The following is a 22845-nucleotide window of genomic DNA, read 5'->3' on the forward strand; positions in this document are numbered from 1 at the left end:
CCTTCAGAAGAACTTGTTCCCTATAAAGTAAGTACACTGTTGCCTGCTACGCTACTGCCCACACAGATGGGAGGAGCATAGAGTGGTGGAGAGATCTTTCTGCTTATAGCCCAAATATTTAGAAAAATTTATCTATGTTGCGCTACTTAGTGGCAGAGCAAGCATATGTCTAGGGAATCAGAAAAAAAATATATATATAGGCAATAGAAATGAAAAAAAAATAATTAAAAAACAGATATTAGAAAACTTTTAAAAAGTAGTCATACGGAAAATAATTTGAATTTCTTATCCTTATTTCAGAGTTTAAAATTGTAATTATATAGGTAAAAAGAAGACCCACCACAATTATTTTATAGATTAGATCCTCTAAAAGTCATAACTAAGTCTTTCCAAAGAAATCAAATTTTTCAGGACAGACAAAGGTAAGAAAGAAATAACTGGCCTCATATCTAAGATCAGACACTTAAAAAATTTTTTTTACTCCCAGATTAGTGCATTTGTTTGTCTGCAAAGGAAGGAAAAAATAATTTCATTGTTAAAAACTGATTAGAAAAGAAAGATAACTTTAAGGGATCATTAAATAATATTTTTGTCTTCGATTGCAAAAGAAAGAAAAGGGATTCATGTATTTCAGCTCCATAGAATTAGAATCTCACAAGAAATTAATGTAATCATGGAAGCAAACTTGAATTTCAGAAAGTACACTACTAAATAAGCTTATTTCTACTTAGAGATCTCCTTTGAGTGTCTACTGAGTGTTATCTGCAAAATCATGTAATTCAGCAAGAGAAAAACTATACAGATGGGAAAGATCTTGACCTCAGTGACTTTCACAGAGTTCTCATTCTAGGAAGTACTTGAATATATCAGAAGGCAAAACTTAGTCGAACCTATGAAAATAATAAAAATATTTTTGTAAGCAGGCATTTGCTTTTCTTAGCAAAATATCTCCAAGGCCACATGAGAGAGATGATAGTCTATCTCCTTATAAATAAGCTATTTAGTTTTTAGTTAAGTTTTACTTTTAATAGGTCAAAACATCTGTCCAATTCTAATTTCTTTCTTACTAGTATGGCACTTTTGTCTTTGTTTATGGTTTTATTTTTGTTGGTTTTTGTTTTATGTGCTTTGCTTTTAATAGAGCAAAGGAGGAAGTAAGCAGCATCTCTGATATTATGGAATGCACTGTGAAAAGAACATTCTCCCATATAGGAAACTCATCACAATTTTTATGACACTTTGCAGCTTGACTTCATCAGAAATTGTCAACATTGCAATTCAAATTTTGGGTCTTCTTCCTAGTAGGATACCATTCATTTTATTACCTTAGCTGCATTCTCCAACAAAATTGTACTTACTTGTCTGCCTTGAATGATAGTATGTCTGTTTTTTCCTTGATAGTCCACTACTTCCACATAGTCCAAGTAAAGATCTACCCAGTAAACCAATTTGTTGACTAGGTCTAGTGCCAGTGCAGCTGGCTGCTCTGTCTTTGAATCAATTATCCTTGTTCTGTTCAGCCCATCCATGTCACATCGCTCCACTTTGGCCACATTCCCGTAGTCAGTAAAGAAAAGTTTTCTGTTGAAAGAAAACTAAATGTTAAAGTGGAGGGGGTGGGGGAGCATATTCAATAGAACCATCTGTAAAAAACAGAACTTTTCCTTCTAATTTATTTCAGTGGTTACATCTGTTAGCTTCCCATAACCATTTCCATATAATATCACTCATAAACAGAGAAATCTGCTAATGAATATTGCAGGGCATAAGGGAGCAGGTTAACCAACAACTGTAAAATTTCCCCAAAATGAATGATTATGGTGGGTTTATTATTGTATTAGGGGAAATGTTTCTTTAAGCCTCATAGAGCCAATACACATACACTACAGGAATGCAGGCAGCCCATTTGGTATAAGCTTCAGAAGTGAGCCAAGTCACCAGGCCAGGGCACGTGAGCTCTCTGGCTTTATCTTCAACCTGCTTTTCAAATTGCCTAGTAATGCCTGTCTCCTATAAAAGCTATTATGTGAAGCTCAATGATGCTATGAGTGGTAGAGAATAGCAAACCTAGAATGGAATTAAGCAGATGGAAAAGCAAATGCGGTGTTTATAGCAGTGGAAATAAAATATAAATAACCGCCCCTCCCCCCCCCCCAAAGAAAAATTAATCCCAAATTCTCCCAAATATTCCCAAATCACAAAATTTCATAAAGCAAATGCAGGTCATTTCTCCCCATTTTCTCTTTATTTTAAAGAACAGTCTAAAAAGCAATGTTGACCTCTGAGACCAAATAAAATAATTCTTCCGTGAAGCACTAACAGTGTCTATCAAAGTTTTAAATACCTCCAACACCTCAGCGTCTAATATTTGATTAGTATTCACTATGTTTAGTAAACACAAATCAATTTCAGTTAACCTGACAATATTTTAACAAGATTACCTACTCAGGAGACTAAATTACATTTGTAAATAGAAGACTGTCTTGCCTTGACTTAAATACAATCTCAAAAATAATCTGATTTACAGCGACTGAGCAACATTAAGATTATCTAGAGTATAGAATATTTGATTTTACAAACTTGGTGAATTAGTTTTTAGTTACTTTTCTCAACATCCTTGCATTATCTAACAGTATGGGGTATATTTCAAGCTAAAAAGTATTATTTAAACTTCAATTTAGCTCTTTCTCCTGTGGGAGATTTTGACTAATTTTTAAACATTAATGCATATTGTTCTGTAACAGTATAAGCCAGATTTTATTCTGAGAATATATTTCCCTAAATGTTCTTGAAGGACTTATTTATCACAATAGGTTAAAAATCATTTTTCAAGTAACATTCTATTCAGGGCAAGAGCTTTTCTATTCTAGCAAAGAATAAATAAAAGGACTTAGATTGTTTTATTGTCATGCTTAACGTTCAAACTTCTTCCCCTATGCTTTTACCCGTTCTCTCTTTTCCTGCTTCCATCTTGTATCTTCTCTTTCTTCACTTTAAATCAATTTGTTCATAGCTATTCCAAGTTAAATTACTATAAGGTGTACCTAGTTTTCCTAATTCTTACTGCAGAACACAGCCCACTCTTTCTTCCTGTGATTTGAAGCACTCATTTTCATGCCTTACAAAAATGTCTCTCCTTTTCTAGTTTCCTTTTCTGATTGGTCCATTTCACAGAGCTGAAGAGATGCTGGTGCATGGGTAGGTTTGGGTACAGAGAGTTGGAGGCTCTGGCACACTATGGATAATGTGATATGTATAGACAATGCATAGTGATATAAAGCAGGCGATTGTACCCAACTGCATGGTGTTAAAGAGGAAAGATGAGTCTGGAGTCAGAGACTTCTAGATGACTCATCTCAAGATGACTTAATTACTTAATGTGATCCCAAAGGGGGAAAAAAAGAGAGAGAGAAGTGTCCAAGACCAGAATCATGGAGGTGTACCGTTGGAGAAAGAAAACCAAATAAAGATCCGAGGCCATGTTCAAAGAGATCACACAGACTCTCATAGAAATACCGTAAAACTGCAAGCATCAAGCACCCATAGTCATACGATTACATACATGTTTGGTTTGGTTTGGTTTGGTTTACTTGTTTTAGTATGTTTAAGCTTGGTTTAAAATCTCTTACTACTGTTACAGAGAAAATCTTCATTCACAGGGCATTCTCTGGATGAGGTATAGTCGTAGTATAATTGGAAACAAAAGCTAAAGTTCGTATCTAAAATCTAACTAAAATTCATTTGCAATATAAGTATGGCTGGGTTGAAAAATCACTCTTTTCTTTCCTATAAAATATCTTTCCAAATCTTAGAAACATAAATAGTACTTTGTGATCCCATTATCTCACTGATCCTCAAATGTGATGTAGAAGGGGCACGTTATTTTTATTTTACAGAGGAAATAGGCTCAAAGTCCACATGATTAGCCACTACCAGAGCCATAACATGAATGCTTGTCATGCTTTTAGTTTTTAACTTATTATTCTGAAGTAATTTCAAACTCAGAGAAAAGTTGTAAGAGTAGTAGAGTGAACACTTATGCCCTTCACTTGGATTCCTCCATTGTTCACCTTTTGTCCCTCAGGCTATTCCTGGTACTGCCTAACACTGTGACAGCAAATTGCTAACATTGTGACCTGTTATATCTAAAAACTCCAGCCTGCATCTCCTAAGTGCAAGGACATTCTCTTGCACAACTACAATACACCTACCAATCAACAATGTTAACACTGATACAATATACAGTTTTTATTCAAGTTATGCCCCTTGACCAATAATGTTCTATATGGTCAAATTTCCCTTTTTATCTGATTTAGAGTCTAATCCAGCATCATATGTTGCATGTAATCTTTTTTTTTTCTCTAGGCTTTTCAAATTCTGAACAGTTTTTCAGCTTTCCTTTGGCTGTTCATGATGTTACCATTTCCGAAGAGTAAACGAGTTGTTTTAAAGAATACCTTTATGTTGAATTTGCTTGATTTTTCTTATAATTATATTATGTTTTGCCTTTTGTACTGAAATGCAATAGTTTTATACTTTCTAGTTACTGCCTCTGGGCTTGGAGACTATAGGTGAATCTATGCTCTACCCCAGAAACTCCATAAAAAGGAGCACAGATGGTAGTCTGTAATCTCACTTATTCCACCTTATTCAGTATTTTCTGAACAATTAACACTCTTAACTTCCAGGTTCTCAGATACCCTTTTACCATCCTCTTCTACCAGGAACCAGTTATCTTACACAGCTTCAAATACAGCAGAGCCCCCAGTATAGTGCTATGTTTAACTCATGGTGGATAGTAGAGATAATTCCAAAATCTGTCCTATGTCCCATTCCCTTGTGATTACAATATTATCATTTCTTCTCTCCGTGTTCCTTCCTGCGATGTCAATTATTCTCTAACATGCAAAAGAGATTAAATCGAGATTGCTATTCTCATGTCCTTCACTTATTTTTTGAATGGCATTCTCTTTGATTCCTACTAAAACAAAAATTTAAATTAAAATAAAACAATATTCCAACTACTGTCTGTATTTCTATGACATGTTTAACTACTAGTACATAAAGGACAGCAACATTTCTTTCAAATTTTCAATTATTCATCCAGTTCATTGTTCAGATTCAGCATCTATAGTAAATATGAGTTTATTATTTTGATTCCCTTGTCTCATCATATATGGGAAACTGATTTTACCTAACATCTTTGTTGATTATATGAGTAGCCCTGTAATATATATATATATATATATATATATATATATATATATATATATATATATATATATATATATATAAAGTTTTATACGGTTGGAGATAGTAAGAAACTTTGAGTGCTGTTGGTAAACTTGGCTGACATAAATCAAAAGTCACAAAGGGAGCCTTCACAGACAGTGATGGAGTACTGTGCTTACAGAGTTATGGCTCCAATCATCCCTACACTTTAAAGCAAAGCAATTGTTACAGGTACTGACATTTTAAAACATGTATTTTATTTTCTTTAGCTGATAAAATAAGACTTACTTTTGCCAGTGATATACATTTTAAATGATGCTCCTATAGTTTATACCTTGCCCAAACAGACAAAGGGGAATTTAAACACATCAGAGTCCTGTCCGTATCTTTTAACTGCATAGTCAACCTTGGTTTTGAGTCACATTCTTACCCCTAACATTTTGGTTATAGTTTCATGATGGAATTTAGAAATTTTCAGAGTTCTCACAATGAAATTACCTACTGTTGATTTTAACAGCTTAAAAGTGAGGTTACATAGCAAGATTTGAGTTAGGGAATAGATGAGAGGGGAGCAAGACATAAAACCAGTAGGCCTTATATTCCCAGGTTAAAAAAAAAACAACAACAAAAACAACATTGTTCTGATTAGGGCCTAGGAAACCATCCATGTTTATTAATCATGTGTTAAAGTAGGTAACTGCATTTCTTTACATTTTAGAAAAATGATATGTATTTTCCTTGACAAGGATTGCATTAGGAATTTCATTTTTCTGTATTATTTTTAAAATAATTGTATTATTAAAGTAGCATTAATAGTAACACAGCTTTTTTCTTCCACTGTTGTATACAAAAATTGAACAAGAAAGCAATTTTCCACATTATATAGAGTAATTAAAGTACATTCAGAACTAAAGTAGGAATATTAAATATTTAGCATTGCAATTCTAAAACGCAATCGTAAATCTGAAAGAGTAATGAGTCTTTGGAGTAAGAGGTTTAAATTCAAATTCTATTAGGTCTTGCTACTTAAGGGATGTGGATGATAAACAAACTATTTTCTCTGCCTAGCCAAGGCTGTTCAAGACAGTTATTTATTGATTTTTACTTGTTGAGGTTTTTGCTTTCATTGTTTGAAAAATCTCTCTCAAACTTGGTTTTCAGTTCATACATAAACACACTGAAATTAAACTTGACATACAGACTCCACCTCTCAGCTGGCTACTCTATATTCTGGAAATATTCCCACTAATGATTCCCTCAGAAGTATACATATATTAGATATGTCAGTCAATGTGGCCGATCCATTCAAAATCCTTATTTACCTAAACCTGCTCCACCTAGATAGTGTTCCTGAGAGGGGCAGACTTATGTACCAATAGCATCCCTCTCCTTCCTGTTTACAGATAATCAGACAAATAAAGAATATGCCATAGAAATGAAAACAAATTGTAGGCTCAACTGAATCACCAAGATCCCTTCTCTCAATATTCTAAACCCAAAGGTGTGAAGGTACCAACTGGGCAGCTGTGCTAAAATGGGTAAGAGGAGGAGGTGGGGATGGGGATGGGGTCAATGAGAAAGGAATACTGGAGACTGTATAGAAAAACGGGATGAAAAGAGCCATGTAATCCTTGAGTGAGAAATTTGTCAGGACCCACAGAGTCCATCTTGACTTCTCATCCTTATTTGCATGCATATGTTAGATTTTCCATATCCTCTCAGGAAACCTCTATCCGTTGTAGCTAGCTTCAGTGGGTTTCTATACTTAGAAGCTAAAGTACCGTGAGAAAGCACTACATTGTCTAATGTTCTATTTTAAGATTTAGATAATTCTTGTTCTGAAGATATTGGACAATCAGAAATAATACCACTTTAGAAAATATTTCATATTGAAATATTAACTCTAAATGAAACAACCAGTGGGAGAAAATATTTGCAAATGATATACCTAGAGATTAATACCCAAAATATATAAAGAACTTATACACTTTTAACACCAAAAAAAAATCTGATCAAGAAATGGACAGAGGATCTGAATAGACATTTTTCCCAAGAAGACATATAGATGGCCAACAGACATGAAAAGATGCTCAAAATCACAGATCATCAGGGAAATCAAATCAAAACCACAATGAAATATCACTTCACACCAATTAGAATGGTTAAAGCCAAAATGACAGAAAAAAATAACAAATGTTGGAGAGACTGCAGAGAAAAGGGAACTCTTTTTGGTCGGAATGTAAATTGGTACACACACTGTGGAAACCAGTTTGGAATTTCCTCAAAAAATTAAAAATAAAAATGCCATATGATCCAATAATTTCACTGTTAGGTACTTATCCAAAAAAAAAAAAAAAAAAAAGAAAAAGAAAACATTAATTTATGAAGGTATACACACCCTTATGTTTATTGTAGAATTATTTACAATATTAAAGATATGAAAGCAACACAAGTGTCCATCAATATATGAATGCATAAAGATGTGATATATATATACATATATATAATGGAATGTATATACATACATTTTAAATATTTTAATTATTTATTCATGAGAGTCGCAGAAAGAGAGGCAGAGACAAAGGCAGAGGGAGAAGCAGGCTCCCTGCAGGGAAGCCAATGTGGGACTCGATCCCAGGACTCCAGGATCACGCTCTGGGCCCAAGGCAGATGCTAAAACACTGAGCCACCCAGACATCCCTGTTTATATAATATATAATGGAATATTTCCTGGCCATAAAATAGAATGAGATCTTGCCATTTTGGATATTAGGGATAGACCTAGAGGGTATTATGGTAAATGAAAGAAGCCAGACAGAAAAACACAAATACCATATGATTTCACTTACAAATCTAAATCTAAAACAAAAACAAATGAACAATGAAAACAAATTCTCCAATACAGAGACAAATTGATGGCTGCAGGAGGGGAGGTGGATGAGGGGCTGGGTAAAATAGATAAAAGAGATTAAGAGGTACAGAATTCCACCTAGAAAATAAATCAATCATGGATATTGATTATAAAAAAATAATAAATATTAGTTTTTTAGGCTTTCCTTCCATTTGTTTCCCATTTTCCATATACTAAGAGCCAAGATTCCACTCAGCAATTAATAAACCAATCACTGTAAAAAGGGAGTGGTTAAAAAATAAAAGTAGAGAGGGACACCTGGGTGGCTCAGTCAGTTAAGCATCTCTCTCTCTCTCTCTCTCTTTTAAGATTTTATTCATTTATTTGAGAGAGAGAAAGAGAAAGGGAGAGAAAGAGAGAACACGTAGAAGCAGGCAGAGGGCAGAGGAAGAGGGGGGAGCAGACTCCCCACTGAGCAGGGAGCCCAATGTGGGGCTTCATCCTGGGACCCCAGTATCATGACCTGAGCTGAAGGGAAATGCCCAACTGCCTGAGTCACCCAGGCACCCCAGCATCCAACTCTTGATTTCAGTTCAGATCACAAACCCAGGGTCATGAGATCGAGTTTAGTGTCTGGCTCCATGCTGGGTGTAGAGCCTATTTAAGATTCTCTCTCTTCATCTCCTTCTGCCATCCCCACTCTGCTAGCATGCACATATTCTCTCTCTCTCAAAAAGAGAGTAGAGAAATAGAAAGATTTGCACATTATTATTTTTTATTATTATTTTTCTCTTTGTCACAGAGGTACTTCATCACCATTCAACATAGATTGGGACATGGTGGGGAAAAAACCCCAAACCTAAACATTTTTCTCTGGATTGTCAGTCCTGAGGGTAGACACTGGCCTTATTAGCAAGAAAAAGGCTCGTCCAACTTAACTTGCTTATGACCCATAACTTCCTCTCTTCTCCAAGAAAAGAACCACGTGGTTTATGTTCACTCACTCATTCCTGCTACCCATGGCTCAACTGCAACTGCCAAATATGCCTGAAAAATAATGACACAGTTGGCTTCACATTTGACTAGCCAGAGGCTTTATTCTCAGACTGTAATTGGAACTCTTATAAACTCATCTGTTTCTAAGATAAAATCTTTCAACATTGTTCTCCTTGTTTATGTAGTTCTCTGCTTAAAGTGCAGTGCAGCATTAATTTCCATTCATTGATATGACCTCCTCTCTTCCTACCCAAACCCTTCTGACCTGCCCTCTGAAACTCATACTCCATGATCACAAATGCCCCAATATTCTAAGTCTATACTCTTTCTTTTCATGGTTTATTTACTAATTTATTATTTGTTTGTTTATTTATTTATTATTTATTTATTTATTTATTTATTTATTTATTTATTTATTATTTTTTGTGAATGTATTTTTTATTGGTGCTCAATTTGCCAACATATAGAACAAACCCAGTGCTCATCCCATCAAGTGCCCTCCTCAGTGCCTGTCACCTACTCTTAATGTTCTTTCCAATGTGTTACCTTTTGAAACTTAGCAGCTCCTGAGGTCATGTTTCTTAGTAGTCATTGAAAATGTGGGCTCCTAACAAGATCTTGAGGGGTAGATATAAAATCACTGGCCTCCTCAATATGAATTCTGGATTTTTATTTTCCTTTATCTTGTAACATCTCCTATTTTTATGTCTCACAAATAGCACCCATCCTCAAAGAATCATCTGTCAATCTTTGATTTTCTTAAAATCTCATTATTTTTAAGAGACAGCACCTAAGCTTTCTTTTGGACTACTCTGAACCAGGGAAGTATCTAGAAAAATGGTTTCACAATTTTCTCCCTTGCTTTTTTGACTTCTTGTCTGTGTATGACCTTTTATTTCCAGTACACTTCAACCATAAATTTCCATCGTGATAAACAGTATATTATCACCAGAAATTTTATCTCCACTGAAAGAGATACCCTGCTTCCCCCCCCACACACATACATACTAGACCATCTTATTCTTCCATCTGGCAGGATGTTTTCTATCTGTATTGTGCAGGTACTCTCACTATAATAACTCTTTGACGTCATTGAGACATTGTCCCCACTGACCCTCTCCATTCTCTGCCCATCAGCCAACTTTCAGATTTTATTTCTCATTTCTTTTCCACTGTTCCCAGCCTTCTAATTCACTCCATTCCACTTCACTCCACTCTCAGAGGATGATCTTTCCTCTTATTAGAGAAGTGAGAGCACATCAAAGAGCAACTCAATTGTTTTCTTACAGCCCCAGCTAAAACCCATCTACAACTACATTAATCATTAATTCCCCACCCTCTCCTTTTGTAATACAGAAGGAAGCATCCTCCCATCTTTTAGTCCAGTACAGAGCAAACACAGATACTCATCCCATCTCCTCTGAAACTTATCTTCAATGATTCCCACTTCTTTCTGCATTTTTAAGCTCTCTTTTTCTACTAAATCTTAACCTTCAACCTATGAACTTAGTCTATTATTTATCATCCTGAAACAAATCTTTTTTCTTAACTTCAAACCACTCTCCATGTTTCGTTTGCATCTAACCTTCTCCAAATAATTGTTCAGGCAAGATGACTTTTTTTTTCCCCCTCAACCATCCTTATAACACAGGGATATATCCTCCAACCTCATCATTCCACCATTCCCCTGCCTTTTTTTTTTTTTTTTTAACTTACAGAGGTTCCCAATTACTTCCATGTGGCTAAACCTTTCTCAGACCTTTCTACTGACCTTTCTATAGCATCAGACCAAGTTAATCCTTTTCGATTTCTTTTTTCTCTTAGTACTCTCTTGGCATTCTTCCTACCTGACTGTTTTTTTAGCTACTTTTTCCACCTCCTTTTTCTGTATCAAGTCCAGGATTCTAAAACTGGAGTTTCCCAGGTTCAGATGTGGAATCTCTAAATTTTCTCATAGAAAAATCTTTAGTTTCCATGATTTTCATCAATGTTCCAATAACTCTTTTATATTCTAACCTATCTTCTGAGATTCTAACTCATAAATACAGTTGCCTTTTGGATATTTGCATTTAAATTCCTTTAGCCGGGGATCCCTGGGTGGCGCAGCGGTTTGGCGCCTGCCTTTGGCCCAGGGCGCGGTCCTGGAGACTCGGGATCAAATCCCACGTCAGGCTCCCGGTGCATGGAGCCTGCTTCTCCCTCTGCCTATGTCTCTGCCTCTCTCTCTCTCACTGTGTGCCTATCATAAATAAATAAAATTTAAAATTAAAAAAAAATAAATTCCTTTAGCCACCTCAAATGTAACACATCCAGTAGTAAATTATTCTTCTTTCTTAGCAAATCTATCCTTTCACTTTTCTCCACTTTGGCGAATGGTATCATTTTCTACCCAATGACTCATTCCGAAAACAGGAATCCATCCTCCATAACCTCTACCTTATCCTCTATATCTAATTCATCACCACATCCTGCCACTTCTAGATTCAAAATATATCTCAAATCCTATATTTATTTCCTTTTCTGTTTCTCTCTTCTAAACCAAGTCACCATTATCTCTTGCCTGGGGACTTACATCTCATCTGTTTCTTGTTCCTTATAAACCACTCACCTCAGAGTTGCCAAAGGGATCTTATTAAAATGGAAGTGGATTATGTATTATAAAACCCACCTATAGCTGCTAATAGCTGTCAGAATAAAACCATGTATTCCTGACATTAACAATGGTGAGCATGACCTAGTCTCTGCCTATCTCTCCAGCTCCATCCTCTGGTATATTTAGACACTTCCAATACCTTTGCCATTTTTCAGTTTCCTAAACAATCCATGTGTTTTCTTCCATTCTGCACTTCACATATCCTGTGCCCCAGTCTGGAAAGTAATTTCTGTCATGGTACTTCAATCTTGGCTTTAGATTTCAATCTAAATGTCAATTTCTGTGAAAAACCTTTCCTGCTTTTCCAATATGTTAGGTCTATCTGATATAATCTCATGTCATTCCATATTTTTTATAACACTCTTCTTTATCTTACTTGCATAAAAGATACACACACATATACACACACTGTCTATGTTTAAGATCTGTTTACTAAGTAGACTATACCCTCCAAGAGGACAAAGGACATATCTTCTTTATTCAGTATTGCATAATTAGGAACTAGTCATATGTCTGCCCATTTATTCAATTTCCTTCCTTCCTTCCTTCCTTCCTTCCTTCCTTCCTTCCTTCCTTCCTCCTTTCCTGCCTTCCTCCCATCATCCCTTCTTCCCCACTCCTCCACACACAAACAAACACACAGTCACAAAGGTTATGGACTGACTTCCTCATATTGGATAATAAAATCTAATACTCATCTTCGAAATCCAGTTAAAGGGGAAAAAATATGGATCAGGTCATTGTAGCATAAGAAAATAAATTAATTCTCCACATTATCCAGGATAGCTCACTGGAATTCTACTTTGAACCCAAATCATTAGGTAACACTATTCCTTGGCCTCAGATTGACTGCACTGTCCTTTATGCATATAGTTCCCTTTGGAGAATTTGTAGGGATTAGTGAAGGGTTCATGGTAAGATTCAGTTTTCCAGTGCCTGGCCAATTTTCAGTTTTGATGGCATTTCCTCAGCATTCTTTTCTACTTATCTACAGGTACCAGATGATAACACTCGGCTATATTGCTAAAAGGGTCAAACTACGTATATCTAGTACCTAGCAAAAGCTTGCTTCTTTGTTTACTTTAAAGTAGGATATTTAATATAATAAACAAGAATTTTAAGAGTATTGCTGTCTTTGAGTAGTATGGTTTGAAAGTTTTAGGAGATTAGGCAAGGAGATACTAGTTTGGTGGTTATGCATTTGTATAGGGGCTGAAAATGGAAAAGAGAGTTCAGGAATATTTGGGATCTTAGTCAATAGGACTTGATAATTAATTGGGGACAAGGATGAATAGAGAGTAGTATTCTAGTATAATAACTTTCATAAAATATATTTCTTGACTATAATGTGTCTTCAGATTTCTCTCAGAAACTCTACCTGTCTTATAAGATCTCAAGGTATTATTCCATTTAATATGAAGAATGGATTTTACAGTCTAGGCATATTAACTTCATGACCAAGGGCAATGCTATCTTAGGAGTCCTTCAGGGGTCAGTTTGCAGGATGTCAGTCCTCAAAGGCTCATGCTCAATATACTTGATTCATGTGGAACAGTAAAATATTTGCAGTAATATATTAGATGTCAAAAAGTTGCTCTTTGAGATATGCAGAGATGTATAACCTAATTTTAGCACTTAAGGAAGTCTTATTGGTTTATGAAGGCATTTTTTGGAGCTGATAACACAGATGGCTGTTTCAGAAAGTGACTAAGGTAAGTATCCATGAAGTTGTGGACTGCTGAATAAATCTGGTCCACTGCTATGCTAATTGCCAGTTACCCAAACCATCAATTTCTATTTTAAATTCTTATTAAATGGAGGAAAGACAGCATGTAGAAAAATAAAATTTTACTTAAACCACAGTTTTCCCATATATTATTTATTGTTTATACTTATGCACACATCTCAGTTTGCTGTTGGGATAGATTGTGCAATAATATTGCAATGATGATAAAATCATATGGTTATACAGATAAAATAACAGTGTAAAAAGATAAAGATTTCTTTGTTCAATGTTCACTTTCCTAGCTGTGAAGGGCAGATGTACTTAGAAAAAAAAATAAGCCAAAAGTTCTGTAAATCAATAACTTCTTCATAAGGGATTTTATCCAAATTTCTTGGCTCAGTTTTAAGCAGAAATGCAGGATCAGGCTTAGGCTAAGTGTAGTTAAGACTGCAGAGGCCATGGGATGCTGGGGTAGCTCAGCGGTTGAGCATCTGTCTTTGGCTCAGGGCGTGATCCTGGGGTCCAGGGATCGAGTCCTGCATCAGGCTCCCTGCAAGGAGCCTGCTTCTCCCTCTGCCTATGTCTCTGCCTCTCTCTCTGTGGCTCTCATGAATGAATAAAAAAAGATTGCAGAGGCCAAATGAAGCTAGTGAAATAAACAACTGTCCTCACTGAGTTAGAAAAACAAGTATTTTTATAATTGTGAAATGCTTCTAGACCAGGGGTCCTTGATCAAGATGAGCTTCAGGGGTTACATCAACAACTAATTGTGTAGGGCAGTGCAAATTGGCTGGTATGCAAGTAAATACTGTATTACCTGTAGTACTACAGGTGCACTTTTTTTTTGGTGAGAGTTAATAAAAAGGTAAATACTCATGTTCTCAAGTAGTTATTCTTAAGTATTATCAGACACAATAATCACCTGGGGAGCTTGCTGAAATCTCCAATTCATTTAATCACTGTGGTGCAAGTTTGGACACTATTTTTAAAAAAGCTAAATATGCATTTGCCCTTTGATCCAACAAAGTCTATCCCAGAAATTTATCTTTAAGAGACATGTTTACAAATAAGAGTCCATGGATGCACTATGTTATCACCATAACATCATAATAGCAAAATATTGAAAATATGTTTGTATCTAATTCTCCCTTCTGTATCCTATCCATTCTTTCTTTTCAGAAATATTAAGTTAGCATCTACTATGTTAAAGGTTCTGGGAATACAACAGGGAATTCAGAGGCTTGCAGCCTGTGCCTCTGGAGGGAATAGGAAGCAAGATCTTTGAAGATAAACGTACTTTACAATTTATAAATACTTAAGGAAGGTTGGTAGGATAGCTCTGCTAATTATTAATTGAGAGAAGTAGGTCTTCTAACAAGCTCTTGTTAGTGTCATGACCAAGAATTAAAGATGGTAGGCTATTCAATAATGGTAATCTTGTCCCAATCTTAGTAATGTCTTGCATCGAGGCCAATTATTTTTTCAGAGAACAGATTGTTTGAATCAAACCCATGTTAGAATTTTTTTCCCTGGGAAATTCTTAAGTTACTGTTTGCTGCTCAGTCTTCATCTTTTTTTTTTTTCCTTCTAATATCAGTGCCTATGATATTTAGCTTTACATGTCAATTTCACAAGCTAGAGTGTCCAGTGATTCAGTTTAACACTGACCTAGGTGTCACAGTGAAGATGTTTTATATATATGATTGACATGTATAATCAGCTAAGTTTAATAAAGGAGATTATTTTCCATAATCTGGGTGTATTTATTCTACTTAACTGAATAGTTTAAAAGCAGAACCAAAGTTTCCATGAGGAAGAAGAAATTCCACTTGTGGACTCCACCATCAGCTTTGTCCAAGACTTTCAGCCTCCCCTTTCTGACTGCCTGACCTAAACATTTTCATCTAATTAGCTAGCTCCCACAACCACATATCAGTCCTTACAAGAAATCCATACATATTTATGAATCTTGCTGGTTCTATTTTTCTGGTGGAGCTCTGACTGATACAGTGCCCAAAAATTATTTAGAAGAATTCCTCTCCATTTTCTGAGAATTTAAAACAGATATTTGACAGTTCAGATAACTGGTAATTAGCATAAGAGTGAACCGGATTTGTTTAGCAAGCCAAATTGAGAAAGCACAGGTCCTGGGGACCTATTTTAAAGCCCTAAATCCAGCCACGCTAAAATCAGCACTGCTTGTTTTATTTAGTGACCTGAGCCATTAAATTTTTCATTTTGCTTAAACTGGAGTTTTCTACCATTTGCAACTGGAGAATTCTTAAGTGATAAATATCCATAGTTAAAACAAATTGTAACTGAAACACATTTCATTACTACGGAAAGAGAAATAGAGGTCAAATGTTCTACTGACAACAAATGTATTGAGCAAATGCTGCTTATGAAAATCAGCAATTTAAAAGAAAAATATGAACTATTATAAGGTAATTTTATTTGTCTTAAAAAGCTATGTGAGTAATCAATGATTTGATCAATGGCTCAGAAAATTCAGAAGTCTAAAACTATAATATTTGTAATTTCCTCAATAAATGCTTCCAACCTTTATTTTGCCACAGGAAACAGCAAAAGTAAAAGAACAAAGTTCATATTCCATTATGGATAAAAACAATGAAACCATTAGAAATATATAGAATTTCCATCTGCCAATCTGTTTCAAATATATGTATATATATTTGAATATATATACACATTTATCCCATAAGATAAATTAACAAATAACATTTTTTAGTTATTTGCCATAATGGGTTTTTACCAAGTTGAATTAAATTGTGAGGTAAAAGTGTTTCTAAATATTTGTAGAAGAAAGATGAAAATTGTGCAGTTGAATGTAAACAAGATAGTGACCTAGGGATCAAGGCTTCATGGCCTAATGCCCAATTGGCTGGTGACCAGGATATTCTAAAGAAATTGTATTATCCACCATGAACCTAATGAGCAGTCTCTGACATTGATAATCTTTGCAAAATACAGAATGCACAGTTAGGAAATTCAGTTTGGAGTGCCTATCCTGTTCATTATGAGTTTGTTTCTTTGTTTATTTTCCAGAAAGAGGTTCTTCCCCACAGGATTTAGCTCCTGAAGTACATCATTCCTTATAATGCAGCACCTCCCACCCTGCCCCCTTTCCCTAGATTATTAGACCAGCAGTGGAGATCTAGCCATGGGGCATCCAATACATTGGTTGCAAATCATTAATCAGGTTCTCTGACTTAGATTTTTAAAATTATGACACAGAAATCTCTTAGTGATTTTTGGCTTGAAGTATAAAGTCAGAGCATTGGTTTAGCTATGTTGAGGCATGTAGGAGTGCAACCGGAAAAAGCCTGTTAGGAGAGATAGAAATAGAGATGATAGAGAAAAAAGATGAGATCGAGGCAGAAAAGGGGTGCAGGGAAAGAAAAAGAGGAGTAGGAGTTGGAGAGGAGAGGAGGGGAAGGAAAGGAAGAGTGGGAAGAGAAAAGAAGAGAAGCATAAAGCAACCCTAAAGAAAGAAGTATTCTCTCTTTCCTCATATATGACCTTAACTTTCTCACAGGGAATGTGTTAAGGCTGCTTTTGAACGATTATGTGAAGTAGTGGTTCTGCTAACTAGAATTTAGGAATGATAAAGATTTACTTCAAGTGATGCTATCAATAAAAAAGTAAATGTACCAAATGAAAATGAATCTGAGCTAATGTTGACCTCTGTACTACCATGGTGAAACTATATTTTCTCCACCTTGGATTATAATGCAGACCTAGAGATATAAATTGCTATATATTACCCAGGATCATACAGAAAAAGTAATTAGAGGATTTGGTTTAAAACTCCAGGTTTCTTCATTCATGGAAATGTGCTGTGCTCAATTTCCTCCCCAAATTTCCCTGTTCTCCCATATAGTGTTATATGCTTATAAAACCACCCATTCTTAAGTTCTAATTATGTTGAATTTTAACTATCATTTACAAATATCAAAACAGTATTCAGATTCCTACCTTGTTTTTTTCAATTAGAAAATAAACATTTTGAAAAAGGAATCAGTTATCTCTATAGTGTATAAAATATTTTATGTCTCTGAAAAACAAGTAATTGCAATAACACTGTACTTTTGAATTTTTTTCTTTAGTATTTGGACCATTGAAATAATTACAGGTAAAGCTCAAATGTGTTGAGAGACGACTGAGCAAGGCTAATTGATATGTGTGCATTATTCATCACTTTTTCTATGCATGTAAATAGAGATGATAACACTCATGTAAAGTGCTTCAGAAGTGCTAAATGCAAGTGAGCACAACAGACTCAAGCTTTTTAGCGCACTATATAGCCAAGCAAATACCGATGGTATAAAAACTTATGGTATCAAAACCTATAATTCAAGTTTGTTTCCCTTCCTTTCTCTCCCCTTTCCTTTCTTTCTTCCTTCCTGTTATGAGAACCTTTTGGAAGACATATTTCTTCATCAGTTAGAACCTATATCAGTATGCACATAAATGTTCATTTGAGTATAATAATTAAAGTCAAAATAAACTGGTTAAGTTAGAACACTGAATGCAGGTAGATTAATTTTAAGAAGAATTTGTAAAACTGTGAAAAGTAATCTCACTTAACATAACGTATACTACTTAAATTGTTTGGAATCCAGCATTAGACTGTAAGCGATTTGAAAGCAGGGACAATGATCGTTATGGAGTAATCATATAGTCAGTTAGATATAAATCATTCCAAGATTTTTTAGGTACCCATCCAGTATCATTAAGTCTGTATTTTCATTCCAAAATACCCAACCAATATTTGTCAAGTGCCAAAAGCAAATAGTTTGACAGAAATAGATTACTTCAATATAGCCTAAATGCTAAACAGAACTCACCCTTTTAGAATCATGGTCAATTCACATTCAGGATATAAAATTCTATTAGAAAGTAAAAGGATTGAGTACATAGATATTGATCAAATCAACAATAGATGGGATGAGATCAGGAATTTAAGGACTGCAGGTACACCTTTTCGTGCTAGATGTTTGTCTCTCATGCCTTGTTCTGTTGAGTTTGTGCTTTGGTGTTTGCTCTTAAAGTCCAAACTCTACTATCTTGTGTTCCTACCCTTGGATAGTTAAAATCTTACTAATTTTGTTTCTTAGTGGCTGCTTTTGTTCTTTCCACATCCTTAATTTCATACTTTGGTTCTAGCCCTGTCACCTGCCTCTAGCTCTTAGCATTATTTTAGTTTTATGATTTGATTGTCCTGCCCTGAAAGTAAATGGTATGCTGATTTTGACTGCTTTGATGTTGCAATCCAGAACAAACCTTTGGACAAAGGTAGTAGAATATGCAGAAGTAATACAAACCTTAGAGAAAATTACTCATTTATACTTTCGTTCAACACATACTTATTGAACATCCATTTTGTCAGGCATTGTCAACTGATGTGATTTTCAGCTTGATAGGAAATGATATATACAAAGATACAGTCAGACTGACCTGAGTTTCAATTTCATCTTTGATTCCAAGTATCTATTTTATTCTCAGCAGGTTACTTAGTTTCTAAGCCCCAGCTTCATCAATAAAATTAGAAAAAGAGTGATCAAGGATGCGTTTTTTCTAAACTATATGAAATGAGATAGTTGGTATGTCAAAGATACTCAACATGCATATGTTTCCCTCCTTCCTCTGTTCCATACTTCTTATTTCATATGTGTTCTATTTCTTTGTAGCTGAGAGTTTGAGGATGATAATTGGAAATGGAGGTAATTTTATACAGGGTTCCAAGTTATAAATATCAGTTTGCTGGATGAATAAGTGCTTGCTAAAAGGACTCTGATTTTGGCAGGGCTATGGATGGTATAAGATATACTTGGTGAATCTCACTTTCATACTCAATAAGCTAATGAACTGTATATCGATTGAAGATCTTAGGCTACAAAATAAAATGTGAGATGCTGCTAAGAGGCCTAGAACAACTTCAATGAAACAAATGCTTGTACTCTCATAATGTACAAGGTGAGAGGTACTGGTGATATAAGTTAAAGAGGGCCATCCCTCTACCATGAAGATTCTCATACTCTCTCACAACTTCTCTAGAAACTAGCCATAAATTTGATATTTTGAGAGCTCTTTGAGAAAATACAATTTTTTAAAAAAGATAAAAGGCCACTAATAGGCATAATACAGTTAAAATATTAACAAAGATTTTTGCAAAGTGCTACATTTAAAATTACTTATCTACTTTGAGTAAAAATCTGATTTAGCAATGACAATGGAAAATAAAAAGATAAATGAACACTCCTCTGAATGAAATGCATTAAAAAAATTCTATAGATCCATTTTATCACAGCTCTTATTTTACATTTGGTATAAATAATTGGAGAAACAGCATACAGAAACATCCAAGTTAGCAAATCATACTAAGCTTTTACAAAAAACAGTAGTGAAATGCCAAGTCAATGTTCATAAACTATAGGAAAATCTCCAGAGGCTATAGATTGGCAGAAAAATGGCATAAGGATCAAATGAGCAAGCTTATGGTAATGCATTAGAGAAAAATAGTCAACATTATTTGCTTAGGAATCTGAGCCATGCTTTTATTACTTATTCAATTGGTCCACACAGGTGTCTTTATTCCAAATAGTTTGTTAAGACTACTCTCAGAATAGATGATTTTCTGAGGACATTAACCCCATGTGCTACCATGGCCAAAACAGGCAAGTATAATCAAGAGAAGTATTAGTAAAACAAAATTGAAAATATTATTCTGCCTACATAATTATTATCATGGAGAATTTTAAGTGGAATTCTGTGTTTAGTTCTAGTTGCAGTGCTTCCAGAAAGTCATAACAAACCTCAATGAAGCCTTTAATACAAACCATGATCAGATGTAGTGATAGTGGTATAGGAGGGGTATTATAGGGATAGGCATGTGAGTCAACCTCATAGAAATGGAATAAAATTACTTCATTTCTGATAGTAAAGACAAAGCTTGAAAACACCTCTGAACAAAATCTATAAAAACACTGAGTTTTGAGACATTGATTGCCAGTCACAGATCATTGTGACTCTCTTCCCATAATTCTTGGAATAAGGAGTAGGTCAAAATGTCCACACTTTACTTTATATTATATGACCCCATACTAATCCTCCCCAACCACCACACTCAATCACAGGTACCAATGAGGGATAGGAATTTAAACCAAGTGTAGCCAATATATGTCTTATGCAAAAACTAATGACCCAAATTAATCAAATTATTTCTTTCAAGATTTTGAACTAGTACCTCAGAATGAGACTGTATTTAGAGATAGGATCTTTAAGGAGGTAATTAAGTAAAGATGAGGCTACTGGGGTGAGCCTTAATCCAGTTTCACTGGCATCCTTATAAGAAGAGGATATTTGGGCATTTATATATATATTTTTTAATTTTTAACTTTTAAAATATATTATTAGATGTGCATATATAACATATACTTATGTATATTCAAATATATGACATACAAATAAAAGTTTACATATATATTAATTGTCTCAAGAACTGAAGAAAAGCAGGACTAGAAAAAAGCTGTGCAAATAGAAATAGGTCATATGAGGATTGCTACACTGCCCAGTGGCACAGAAAAGACTCAACAGTGAACCAGCCCCTTTGCTTCAATTCACCTCTTATGCACAGAAACCCTCAGTGGGCAATCAATGGAGGTTTGAGGTTTCTTCAATAAACAGCAGGGTGGTATCAAAAGTATCAATCGTCAGAAGATTGCTTATTGCTCTGCACGCCAATGGTTCCCTTGCTGCCAATAATACATAATGTGTGAAATGAGAAGGGGCTTTTTGATAGCTACTGACGTGGTCTAGAAAATTAGTGCTTGGATAAAATAAGCAGCCACTTACATACCACTGATATAGGCTGACAGTGGCAGAAATGTAGATTCAACAAACTGAATTTCAGAAAAACGCAATATGCAGTAGGGTCTAAATAACTAGACTATTCCATCTAAACTTTCAGTTCTTCTAAATAAAGTAGACCAAAGGGGCACCTCGGTAGCTCAGTCAGCTAAGTGACCAACTCTTGAGTTTGGCTCAGGTCACAATCTCAAGATCCTGGGAATCAGTGCTATTTCTGGCTCCATGCTCAGGGGAAGCAGGCATGAGGATTCTCTCTTCCTCTCTCTTTGCCCCTTCCCTCACTTGTTCTTGCACATGTGTTCTTTTTCTCTCAAATAAATAAATAAATATTTAAAAAATAATAAAGCTGACCAACATTTATTCATTCAAAAATATTATTAATGCTATACATTATGCTGGCACCCAGGACACTCAGAAAATGGTATATTGTCCATGACTTCTGATGTGTGGTTATTCCATTGTTTCCTTTCTTCTCATCACTCAATCTTCCTTTCAGACATCAAAATAAAGCAAGGAAAGGACAATGTGGCCATTTCATCAAGATTCACTGTAAAAAGAGAAACATCTCTCCATTTAGGTTAGAATTCCTAAAGTGCATGTATTCCCCCTACATAATCCTGAATGCTGGTGTCTTACTATAACATTTATAAATATTTTTTCCAGGTTGAGCCATATTCACCTGTGTGATGTTCACCCAGTTACCAGATATTCCTATAGTGCATCTAGGGGACAGCTATATACAATAAACCAGAGCTAGACATATAAGAAGACACAGTTTCTGAGCTCAGAGAGCAATAGAAATCATTTATGCAAGCAACTAGCATTCGAGATGAACATGATTCTAAAGTGGCGGGAATGCCTACATCTGCCAGGAGGAATTAAGGAAAACTTTAGAGTATGTACCTTGAGAGGAGACCTGAAGGAAGAGTGAGAGTTTGCAAGGTTGATTTAAGATGAACTAGAGATTTGTGCAAAGCCCAGAAAATGACTAAGCATATACAATTTCAGACAACCATTCTGTTTACAGTTATTCTCATAGATGAGCTACTGGGGATGCTCTCTCCTATTCCTTATTTTTAATCCTTGTAACAAGCTTTTGATGTTAGACAGTATTATTAAGGAAACTGAACTTCAAAGAAATTAAATACTTTGTCCAAAATTACATAATATGACACAGAGGTAGGCTTAAACCCTAGTTTTCTAAAACTAAGCGCAGTTATTCTTCTAGGGCAACAAATTAACTTCCTGCGGAGGAAGGGGGGCAGGAAGACATTTTCTTATCACATGCTTAATCTACATAGCAGGGAATCTGGCTTTGGGTAGACTGTTAGAATTGTATTAGGTCCGTGAATATAGAAATCCTTATGCACTCCCGTATAAAATATCAAAGGGGCTCTTCTTATTTCCATAGAGAAGTGTTTTGACCCCTTTGAAATCTTAAAGGGGGATAAAAACATTTAAAGACAATATATTGTTCTCATGCCACCTTTTTAAAAA

The 22845-nt window shown here is 35.1% G+C and overlaps 1 protein-coding gene across 1 annotated transcript in view; it reads right to left on the reverse strand.

Moving 5' to 3' along the window:
- The window catches only part of LRP1B (LDL receptor related protein 1B), a 1812620-nt gene that overhangs the window by 761279 nt on the left and 1028496 nt on the right, over positions 1–22845 (reverse strand). The window contains exon 8 of the mRNA XM_072757648.1: positions 1359–1581. Within this exon, the coding sequence (XP_072613749.1) occupies positions 1359–1581 (223 nt within the window). The remainder of the gene's footprint in view (positions 1–1358; positions 1582–22845) is intronic.

This window comes from Vulpes vulpes, chromosome 5 (genome assembly GCF_048418805.1).
Source record: "Vulpes vulpes isolate BD-2025 chromosome 5, VulVul3, whole genome shotgun sequence".
NCBI lineage: Eukaryota > Metazoa > Chordata > Mammalia > Carnivora > Canidae > Vulpes > Vulpes vulpes.